The following is a 12,642-nucleotide window of genomic DNA, read 5'->3' as shown; positions in this document are numbered from 1 at the left end:
TCTAAAAACAAAGCCAAGGCTGCACCTTTCAGGCCATTAACCCTGCTTCAGCTTTGTAAAGTCATAGGCCTATTATTTCAACCCTGTAGGAAAGGGTGATGGTTATATATCAAAAGCATGTGGCTGCAATGGCTGCTTCCTCTTCCAAACACAGAGACTTAAAGTGTGTCAAAAGTCATCCAGAAACAGCTGTCATTCTCCTGGCCTAGGAACTGCTCATTTCTCTCTACCAACTTTCTGATATTTTTAAGCTATTCCTTCTAAGCCACATAATATTAGGGCTACCTAAATCATTTATCAGCCAAATCTCTATACTTTGAGATATATTTTATTGAATCAATATAACTATGGATTATCCTGTGTTATAAGATATCCTTTAATTATCCTGTATTATAGTCCCTGATACACACATTTATTCTTTAGTAAATGAAACTGTTCAATTAAACTGTTAAGTTTAATTGTTATATAGTAAGTTCATTGCTATATAATATAGTTGAGTATAGTTGAGATCTTAAAGGGACAGGTTAAAAAATGTACTACTTACATATCACAGTAGATCTTTTTAAACTTAATTCTAAATATTATTAAGTATTTCTTTTCTCTAGGATAGAATAAAAGCAATTTTCTATTCTTTGAATCCCTGGAGAAGGGAATGGCTACCCACTCTGGTATTCTTGCCTGGAGAATCCCATGGACAGAGAAGCCTCACAGAGTCCATGGGGCTGCAAAAAGTCAGACATGACTGAGTGACTGAGCACACGTTATTTGAATAGTAGACAAAATCAGTAAAATACATGATTCAAAATAGTAAAATATAAGAAAAATATTTGATATATAATAGTATAAGAATTATTTTGTATGTTTTACCTTTCTGAACTGATTTTGCTTATTACATTTAGCTTGCAGATCTCATGCACACTGGTCTGAAAGTACAATTAGAAAAGTAAATATAATACAATAATAAGTGTTATAAAAAGTAGGATAAGTCCCCAAAAGATACCTGAAAATTGACTATAAATTATTATCCATTATAACAGAGAAAATAGAAAACTCTCATATGAGAGTATTTCTCAGGATGAACTAGGTCAGGAGAAAAACAAATTTTACCTAAAAGTGCCCTGCAGACTCTGAGCTGCTTAACTAGAATATTACAACTGACTTAGATGAGAGTAGAGATTGAATTATCATAAAAAGATGATCAAAATGAGCTTAAGAGTCTCCTGGAGGCTGAATGTACTCTTTCTTTATTTACATACTCATGAGTCCATAGAGAAATTAAAGCAAAGAGATATAAGTGAAATTGTTGAAATTATGGAGAAACAGAATCCAACTCCAGCAGCCTTGAGTATTCTGCCTAATTTTCTTTCCATTCATATGATATCTTACATTTTTTCTGCAATCCTTCAATAGCAAGCATATAGTAGAAATACTCTGTGCTCTCAGTGTCATCATACTGCCTCTTCTTTTTGATCCACTGAGAGCTATTGCTGACTTCTACCGAGCTCTTCATAAAAGCCTCACACTGTCATTTAATCCTCACATGAACTTTGTAAAGCACGATGATTATCTACAGTTTACAGACGAGTAGGCTCAGACACACGACTTATAGCCTGTGTGTCGAATAAGTTCAGTTCAGTTCAGTTCAGTCATGCACTCGTGTCCGACTCTTTGGGACCCCATGAATCACAGCATGCCAGGCCTCCCTGTCCATCATCAACTCCCGGAGTTCACCCAAACTCATGTCCATCAGGTCAGTGATGCCATCCAGCCATCTCATCCTCTGTCGTCCCCTTCTCCTCCTGCCCCCAATCCCTCCCAGCATCAGAGTCTTTTCCAGTGAGTCAACTCTTCACATGAGGTGGCCAAAGTATTGGAGTTTCAGTTTTAGCATCAGTCCTTCCAAAGAACACCCAGGACTGATCTCCTTTAGAATGGACTGGTTGGATCTCCTTGCAGTCCAAGGGACTCTCATGAGTCTTCTCCAACACCACAGTTCAAAAGCATCAATTCTTTGGCACTTGGCTTTCTTCACAGTCCAACTTTCACATCCATACATGACCACTGGAAAAAGCATAGCCTCCAAAAGACATGGCCAGGTCTTAACCTTGGGAATCTATGAATATGGCCTTATTTGGGAAAAAAGGGCCTTTGTGGATGTAAAAACCTGGCGATGATGAGATCATCTTGGCTTATCTGCATGCGTAAGCCCTAAGTCCAGTGACAAGTGTCTTCAAAAGGCAAACACAGATACACAGAGAAGGCGGCAATGCGAAGATGGAGGCAGAGACTGGAGTGACATGGCCACAAGTCAAAAATGCTTGAAACCACTGGAAACCAGCAAAGAAAGGAAATGCATTCTCTGCCTGGAACCCCCAGAGGGAGCACAGCCCAAACAGATTTTGGAGTTCTAGCTTCTAGAACTGTGAGAGAATAAATTTCTGTTTAAGCCACCCAGCCTGTAGTAATTTGTTACAGTCACCCTAGGAAATTAAAGTAACCACCACCACGTCATAATTCCACTGTTCTAGGAACATAACTTTCATGCATTGGAGAAGGAAATGGCAACCCACTCCAGTGTTCTTGCCTGGAGAATCTCAGGGACGGGGGAGGCTGGTGGGCTGCCGTCTCTGGGGTCGCACAGAGTCGGACACGACTGAAGCGACTTAGCAGCAGCAGGAACATAACAGATAGTTCTCTGCCACTATTCCAAAGTTTGACTCATAAGAAAGACCTAACAGAGTTTCTCTATTATGCAAGCATTCTCTGCAAATGAGTCTGTCAAGGAAACATTTTTCCGAAAGCTGTGTCTGTTAACAGTGCTTGCATACTTACTTCTACAATTTAGAATCTATTGTTTCTTCTCTACTTGGTTTTTATTTTATGGTAACGTAGGCTTTTTCCAGTTAAAATAATAAATACCTTTGTTATACTCAAAACATTCTTTATACATTAAATTGGTACAAATAACATAAAATCTATTTGAATTTAAAAATACAATTCATTCTCTCATTACTACCCTGACAAGTTACTAACATTTTAATTCAGAAAATAATTGATGTTATATAAGATTATGTACTTAACAATGCTTTGAAATTTAAAAAGCTGTATACTATTTCAAATATTCCATAACATATTGATTTACTTTTATAGAAAATTATTTCATATAATTGGAGAAGGCAATGGCACCCTACTCCAGTACTCTTGCCTGGAAAATCCCATGGACGGAGGAGCCTGGTAGGCTGCAGTCCATTGAAATTACACTATTTCAATATAATACTGAAATTACATTATTTCAAAAATGGGGGAACATAGTCAAAGGTATAAACTTCTAGTTATAAAATAAATAAGTCATGGGGATGTAATGTAAGCAAGGAGACTATGGTTAATAATACCACATTGCATGTCTGAAAGTTGTTAAGAGAGAAGATCTTAAAAGTTCTCATCAGAAAAAAAAAGCTATTAACTATGTGTAGTGGTGGATGTTAACTAGACTTACTGTTGTGATCACTTTAGAACATACACATATATTGCTTCTGGTGGTACACCCAGAACTAATGTTACATGTCCATGTATTTCCATTAAAAAAAAAATGAGCTTAAAAAACATCTAACTCACATGTTCTCCTGCAGGGCCCTCAAAAGAAAATTATTTCTAATCCTACTTGATATCATGCTGGACAGCCTCTGTCCCTCTGCTCCTATCCTTTGTCCTCCTCCTCAAACTGCTGTGGGTTCAAGTGTTGACCATAAGAATCACCAGTGTCTTACCCAGACCTGATTTAAATGAGATTTGGAACTTCTGAGCTGATGATATTGGGATGAGATTTTGGATCTCATCTATTTTGCTCACATCAATTACTTGCCCTTGCCCAATGGTTGTGGGCAAGTTCAATTGGTGTGAGGCCCCGGAAGACAAGAAGGCAGGAGGAAAGTGAGGTCAGGGCATTTATGCTCTCTTCTGTCTCCCTGCAGGACCAACTGGCTGGCAGTGTCCGTGCTCCTTGGCCTTAAGTGACAGCACTTGACTTGCTGGGAGACCCCTTGACCACAGCCCTCTCCAGGTCTGTCTGCTCTTTGACCCTCCCTTGTTCTCTTAACCTTGCCCACACCTCCATAAATCCTCTCTTTGCCATCACGCTTTGAGTGTGCTGTCTTCTGCTGGAAGACCAAAACACTTACTGACTATTACGACTGATGGACTCCATCCACCAGCCTGAATAATTTCTTGCCATAAATAAAATTATCCCAGATTTTCCAAAAATGTCTACTTCAAAAGAATTACCACTGGCTATGACTGGTGTGGGATTTTTTTTTTTTCCTCCTTTAACAACAATCAAAACAAAAGGCAGTAGCTTGAGATGACTCTCAGACACTCCTGCTGCCACTGACTCTTATCACTGAATGCTTTTGGTTCCAAAATACCTGTCAGCACCATCCCTGATGCACTTGGGAAAGGCCAGGCTGCAGCCAAAAAGCATGATATGTTGATAGCAACCGAGGCGATGGAGGTACGTGAAGAATTTGAGGAACTTCTCCATTTCCATGCTTTTGACAATGGAGAGGGGAGATGTCAGCGTGGTGTAGTAGGGCAATATCTGACACTGGCTGTGGGTGATGTTCATGCAGGCACCTGGGAAGGTGAGAAAATTACATTTAGGAGAAGACACATAAGAATTATATATTTATAAACTCATTTGATATGATAGACTAATGTGTTCATACCATAAAATAAATCTGCAAGTCAGAATAATTATGGATGTACAATAATACACAAACATACATAGCAGCACTATTTATAATTGTCAAGATATGAAAGCAGCCTAAGTGTCCATCAATATGAATGGATAAAGATGTAATGTGTGTGTGTATATATGTATATATGTGTGTGTGTGTATATATATATATATATATATATATATAAAATTGAAATCTACTAAATCATCAAAAAGAAAAATTTGAAATTTTGCCATTTGTAACAACATGGATGGATTTGGAGGGTACTGTGCAACCTAGGTAGCATATTCAAAAGCAGGGACATTACTTTGCCAACAAAGGTCCATCTAGTCAAGGCTATGGTTCTTCCTGTGGTCATGTATGGATGTGAGAGTTGGACTGTGAAGAAGGCTGAGCGCCGAAGAATTGATGCCTTTGAACTGTGGTGTTGGAGTAGACTCTTTAGAGTTCCCTGGACTGCAAGGAGATCCAACCAGTCCATTCTGAAGGAGATCAGCCCTGGGATTTCTTTGGAAGGAATGATGCTAAAGCTGAAACTCCAATACTTTGGCCACCTCATGCGAAGAGCTGACTCATTGGAAAAGACTCTGATGCTGAGAGGGATTGGGGGCAGGAGGAGAAGGGGACGACAGAGGATGAGATGGCTGGATGTCATTACTGACTCTATGGACGTGAGTCTGACTGAACTCCGGGAGTTGGTGATGGACAGGGAGGCCTGGCGAGCTGTGATTCATGGGGTCGCAGAGTCGGACACGACTGAGCGACTGAACTGAACTGTGCTAAGTGAAATAAGTCAGAGAAAAACAAATGCTGTATGATATTATGACATATGGAATCTAAAAAATACAACAAACCAGTGAATATAACCAAAAAGAAGCAGACTTACAGACACAGAGAACAAACTAGTGGTTACCAGTAGGAATGGAGTGGAATACAGGGGTAAGGGAGTGGAAGGTACAACCTACTAGGTGTAAGATAGGCTACAGGATATACTGTATACACAGGGAATATAGCCAATATTTTGTAATAACTACAAATGGAGTGTACTCTTTAAATACTGTGTAACAAATTTTTCAGAAAAGAAAGTGAAAAGAAGTATGTTTGTGATCACAAAATCAAGCTGCTAATAGTCACAGAGAAATAACATCTGTGTACTGGGAAAATGTGTGGAGAAAACACTCTCACCTAGCCAGAAGGCAATCACTATTCTAGATCACAGCTGGGCTGGGCAATATGTATCAAAAAAATGTGTATTTAAAAAATGCATATCCTTTGACACTGTAGTATTTCTAAAAATTTATCATAAAAAAAATCACAGTTGTGCACATGGATTTATCTACAGGGATCTTCATCTCTATACAGTTTATACTTTTTAAAAGATAGCAATAACCTAAACATTCAACAAAGGAAACTGGTTTAAAATATTATGGAACAAACAACAGAATACTCAGTTACATGAAAGATGCTTTAGAAGACTATTAATCACATAGAATGATGTCTATAATAAATAAAAGTTACTAATCACAAACTAATTGTTATACCATGATCCTGTTTCTTAAAATAGATGATTATCAAGAGTTTCCAGTCCTGCCCATGTCAACAGTTCAGGGTCAGCTCAGAGACTCTGACCTTATTTTCCTCCAAATTGGCACTCCTGAGAAGGATCACTTCCATGGCTGTTTCTTCTCCTTCATGCTATAAATTTGCACGATTGGCCAAAAAATGGAGGCACATTTTTTTGGACTTCATCAAACTCATAATGCAAAATGGGAAATAAATGAATCAGAAAGGAAGAAAAACCCAAACTAAAATATGTAGAAGGAACACAAATAGGCATAAACATGCTTTCAGCTTCACATGAGTGCCGAGGTGGGAGTTCTGGACAAGTTTCACTAATATGACACTGAAGTCTTTCAGGAGGGAAGTTAAAACGCATTGGTGTGGGAGAGCATTACAAGCCAAAAGGAGGTACAGACAGTGGACTTCAAAATGACACAATTCTATGTATTGTGCTACAAGCAGAAAAGCTTGCTTGCAAGAGGTAAGAGTAAATTTATGCCCATCCAAAATATGAAACAATTCATGAAAAATTCAGTATCAAGAAAACCGATTACAAATAAAGTTTGTGCCAGGCACCAAAACAAGTGCTCAGATCTCCTCGTTCAGAATGATCTCATTTCTACAACCCAGGAAAGTGATATCATTTCTGTATTACACACAAAGCCAATTTTGGAAAAGCTAAGATATCTGTCGAGGAGTGCACAGCTATTATGTGGAAATTCTAGATCTTCAAATTTATGTTTTATGAGTAACTTCCATTTGGAGCTACCTTAAGCTAACACAAAGAGGGTTATAATGTTAAAAACAGTTTTTAAAGAAGATGATTCCTAATGGCCTCTGAAAGAAAGAGACCAAAAAGCATATATTGATATACCACAAGATCTATATTTATATTCATAGATAATATCACATATTATCCTTCATTTTATATTACATTATTTTCTTTAGGAGTCATCAGCTTTATACATTTGGGTTTATACACTTGATGATAAACCATATTGGATGAGATCATCAAAAGACTCATTTATCCCACCAAGGCAAAGAAAACACAGAATACTGAGTGATCATTTAAAAAATACAAGATAATGAGGAAAATCATACTTTGGTTGGCTCTATTATGTTCATGACAGTGTGAGCTGTACAAAAGAAAAAAAAAAGATTTTCTAATAGCAGATTCCTTTGGGAAAAGAGAAAAATGATAAATAATAGTCTGAAACCTTAACATATGTCTCAAAATAATTGGTATGGGCAAAAATAATAATGTTTTATACTTATATAATGGTTTTATAAAGTTTTCCAAAGCAATCCTATTAGGATTATAATCTCTCATTATAAATGAAGGAACTAAGGCCCTCATAGAAATGTGATAGATGGATGGACAGGATGGATAGACAAATAGGTAGCTAGGGAGATAGACAGAAAGTGATTTGCAGGACTCTCAGTCAGTAACTAAAGAGTCTCTTGAGGGTAAAAGAGGAGAGTGAAAAAGCTGGCTTAAAACTCAACATTCAAAAAATGAATATCATGGCATTCAGTCCCATCACTTCATGGCAAATAGAAGGGGAAAAAGTGGAAGCAGTGACAGATTTTCTTTTCTTGGGCTCCAAAATCACTGTGGCTGGTGACTGCAGCCATGAAATTAAAAGGTGCTTGCTTCTTGGAAAGAAAACTATGACAAACCTATGACAAAAAGCAAAAAGCAAAGATAGCACTTTGTCAACAAATGTCTGTCTAGTCAAAGCTATGGTTTTTCCAGTAGTCATGTATGGATGTGAGAGTTGGATCATAAAGAAAGCTGAGTGCCAAAGAATTGATACTTTTGAACTGTGGTGTTGGATAAGACTCCAGAGAGTCCCTTGGACTGCAAGGAAATCAAACCAGTTAATCCTAAAGGAAATTAATCCTGAATACTCATTGGAAGAACTGATCCCAAAGCTGAAGCTCCAGTGCTTTGGCCACCTGATACACAGTCAACTCATTGGGAAAGACTCTGATGCTGGGAAAGATTGAGGACAGGAGGAGAAGTGGGTAACAGAGGATGAGATGGTTGGGTGGCATCACTGACTCAATGGATATGAATTTGAGCAAACGCCGGGAGATAGTGGAGGACAGGGAAGCCTGGCATGCTGTAGGTCCACGGGGTCACTACGAGTCAGACACACCTTAGTAACTGAACGACAACAGTCAGTAACAGAGGTGGGACTGATAGACAGGCCCTCCATCTCTCAGGCCGGCAGCCATCCCTCGATACCACAGCGGTCAGCAACACAGCAAATGCCAAAGGAATTCAAAAGAGCAAGAACTCCGTGTAGTGTGAAGGACTAGGGAAGACTTTACGAAGAACAACTTGATGTGCTGATCAAAAGATACCTGACAAACGATAAAAACGGGGTGCTTACTAACGGTAGGGAAAAAATGACTACAAAGACAGAATCATAATTGCACATGACACAATGACTAAAAACTTGAATCTGGGCAGAAAAGCACTCAACTGAGAATTTGCTAATAGCCAAAAAATATAAAAGGGAATTGCTTTTTAAGGCTCTTGATTTCAAGCCTTTTATATTCAAGAAATTGTATAAATTTCCTATCACCCCTTCTGCCTCGGTGTGCATGTCAAATATTCTTTTTTCCCCAGAATGTTCTTGCCATTGAAACATGTAATTCTAGTCTTGAATTTGTGCACATTCTCATGAGGGGCAAATGATTTTGCATAAGCCAGCTACATAATAGGCACCATGCAGAGCCATTTCTCTGAGGGAAAAGGAAGGGCACTTTTGGAAATGGATTCATTTATTGTTGCTGCTCTTCTAACTTGATTTTCATAAGGAAGAGAAAAGAGGGGAATGTTTGTTTTTCTTCCCTGGGCATTTACTACTGACTCCAATAGAAATTAGAAGGCAAGGTTGTTGCTGTGTAAGAATAGATAAAATGATACAATAGATATAATTAACCATAGTGTACCTATACACATTATTATTCAATTAAATGTGTCTTTTAAATCATAGTTACTTTAAGTTGGGGAACTTGAGGAGGAAAACTTAAGAAACAGATTTTAAGAGCAAAATTACTTCTTGATGCAATGTATTTCTGGTCAACCAGAAATATTTATTGTAATTAGTTCCTAAATTCTAAAATAGCATTGCCAATAAGGCATGATTTAATAACAAATTATCAAAGTATCTGCTGATTAAAACACAGGTCCCAATTTCAGGGAAAAATTAAATATGAAAAATAAAATGCTGCTTGTATTGAAGAAGATACTGATTTTTTTTGTTTTCTTAATCTGACTCAATAGTTTCTAGATAAAACTGGGGCTTTCTCAACTCATATCACATTGCTAAAACTTCTAGATACTGGAATGAGGGAAGAAAGATGGGTCTGTTTTAAGAGTTTTCCTTATGCTCATTTGGGAATTAGGATAAATTCTGTGTTGTCTACTTTTGGGATTAGGTAATGTGGAGCTAGAAATTCTTACTTATACAATTATTTTTAATGCAAAATTAACTTCAGAAAATTCTTGCACAGAATTTATTTTAACAATGGGTTCCTTTTAAAAATCCCTTAAGACCAAATAAAGATCATTTTTAAATAAAAGCAAAATAGTATCTAAACCATAATGATTATCACATAATAGTGCTATTTGACAGGAAAAATCTTCTTAAATTAAAAATAATAAAATGTCAACTTTCTAAAGTACTTTGCTATCTTTTCTGGACAAAAGATAACCTTTTGTAGACATAAGCTAACAAGAAACTGCAGTAACCTTTCTGACTTCCTATGTATGAGTTCACATTTAATTGAAGGGCTACTTATAAGGATTCCATTGTATCAGAAGGGAATATTTTATCAGAGTTTGGGTTGGTTTGCCCTAACTTACTGACTTATTTTAACTCATGAATTTTCTTCACAAGACTTCCTTGTGGATGCGTCAACATTTGTTTGTCTGACTTCCAGATCTTGAGAATTTGACAAAACTGTAAAGGCAAGTTCTCTATACACAGCCCGCTATAGTGATTTCGGAAGAAAGTCATGGCATTTCCTTTATCATTCTTTTCATGCAGTCTGTCATTAATTTTGTTGCTGTTTTCCCAGACAATAACTCTTATTCCTGCCTCTGTAGTTTAAATTCTAGCTTTCTATGGTTGCATATGCCACTTTTATCTGCATATTTTTTTCTCCACTATTTACTGAAAAACTGTAGCATTGGTCTCTGCCCTTTCACCTACTTTGCCCTCCTTGCAAGTAACTCTGTTTCACAGCTGAGGAAACAAGGTTTGAGTAATTTCCCCATAAGATTCACATCACTAAACCTAAACATCCATCAACAGAAGAATGGATAAAGATGTAGCAATGTATACAGTGGAATATTACTCAGCCATAAAAAGAATAGAGCTTCCCTGGTGGCTCAGATGGTAAAGAATCTGCCTGTAGTGCAGGAGACCCAGGTTTGATCCCTGGGTCAAGAAGATCCCCTGGAGAAGGGTATGGCTACCCACTCCTGTATTCTTGCCTGGAGAATCTGATGGACAGAGGAACCTGGCGGGATACAGTCCATGGAGTTGCAAAGAGTCTGACATGAATGAGCAACTAATTAAATAAAAAAGAATAATGCCATCTGCAGCAACATGGATGGACCTAGAGATTATCATACTAAGTGAAGTATATCAGACAGAGAAAGATAAATATTATATGATATCACTTATATGTGGGATCTAAAGAAATGATAAAATATTTACAAAACAGAAATAGACTCACATAGAAAAAACTTACAGTCACCAAAGGGGAAAGCAGGGGGAGGAACAAATTAGGATTTGGAGATTAACATATACACACTACTATATATAAAATAAATAAATAAGAAGGACCACCTATATGGCACAGGGAACTACATTCAATATCTTATAATAACCTATAATGGAAGAGAATCTGAAAAAATATATATATATACATACACACATATAACTGAATCACTTGCTATATATCTGAACCTAATACAACACTGTAAATAAACTATTCTTCAATAAACAAGTTTAAGTTTAAAAAAATTAAAGATTCACACAGCTAATAAATGACAAAGCTAAAATTCAACTCAAATCATCCTAACCAAGTCCAAGTCTCTTTCCATCAACAGCTGTGCCCATAATCCAAACATTAAAATTGAAGATATTTCCTCCCCGGAATTTCTACCACATTGGTTGGGGCCCCATGAGTTCCATGGAGGCTGGTGGGCTCTTTTTCACTACCCATTCAACAAATATTTATTGACTCCTTATCTGTGTCAGGAGAAGGCAATGGCACCCCACTCTAGTATTCTTGCCTGGAAAATCCCATGGACGGAGGAGCCTGGTGTGCTGCAGTCCATGGGGTCGCTAAGAGTTGGACACGACTGAGCGACCTCACTTTCACTTTTCACTTCCATGCATTGGAGAAGGAAATGGCAACCCACTCCAGTGTTCTTGCCTGGAGAATCCCAGGGACGGAGGAGCCTGGTGGGCTGCCATCTATGGGGTCGCACAGAGTCAGACACGACTGAAGCGACTTAGTAGTAGCAGTAGTATCTGCGTCAGGCACTGCTTGAGGAGCACAGCAAATGTGCATGTGTGTGTGCTTAGTCACTCAGTCGTGTCTGACTCGAACACCGTGGGCTGTAGCCTGCCAAGCCCTTCTGTCTATGGGACTCTCCAGGCAAAAATACTGCAGTGGGTAGCCATTCCCTTCTCCAGGGGATCTTCCCAACCCAGGGATTGGACCCAAGTCTCCTTCACTGCAGGCAGATTCTTTATCATCTGAACCACTAGGGTAGCTCACAGAGCAAATGACATGATGCAAAACAAAATCCCTGCCCTTATGGAGCTTTTAGTCTAGTCAGGGGAGACAGACAACAGGATACTTTACTGTCTGGCATTGATACACACAGTCATAGTACTAATACTCAGCAAGAACCAAAGCAGTAGATCTGCCTTAATGGAGAGACTAATACTACAATAAATCCTTACTTATTAGGATGGGACAAATGAAAGTTAGTTTTGAAAGTGAACTCCTTTCTTAAGAAATATACCAGAATCAAATATTCAGGCAGCACAAATATGTTTTCTCAAATTCAGATGTCAGTCTTTTGATTTTCAATAATTTATATTCAGGCTCACTGAATACAAGCTTGCCTGTCTTCATTGTTCTTATTATAATATTTAAGTTATCATCATTTCATATTTATAAGAGATTTGTAGCCATCAGATAAAAGTATCAAAGGAAAGCAGCTCCCTTCTCTCCAATAGATTAATCATAGCAGCTCAGTTTTTCTGTGGGGGTAAGAAGCCACAGAAAAGGCTTGCTTCAGAGAACCAGC

At 37.9% G+C, this 12,642-nt stretch overlaps 1 protein-coding gene across 2 annotated transcripts in view; it reads right to left on the bottom strand.

Annotated features, from left to right (window-relative positions):
• CORIN (corin, serine peptidase) overlaps positions 1–12,642 on the bottom strand; it is a 282,930-nt gene that overhangs the window by 174,232 nt on the left and 96,056 nt on the right. For both annotated transcript variants that reach the window (XM_044945906.2, XM_025290092.3), the window contains exon 4: positions 4,422–4,629. In XM_044945906.2, the coding sequence (XP_044801841.2) occupies positions 4,422–4,629 (208 nt within the window). The remainder of the gene's footprint in view (positions 1–4,421; positions 4,630–12,642) is intronic.

The sequence above is a fragment of the Bubalus bubalis genome, chromosome 7 (genome assembly GCF_019923935.1).
Source record: "Bubalus bubalis isolate 160015118507 breed Murrah chromosome 7, NDDB_SH_1, whole genome shotgun sequence".
NCBI classification, from domain to species: domain Eukaryota; kingdom Metazoa; phylum Chordata; class Mammalia; order Artiodactyla; family Bovidae; genus Bubalus; species Bubalus bubalis.
This window is presented reverse-complemented; position numbering and strand designations above follow the sequence as displayed.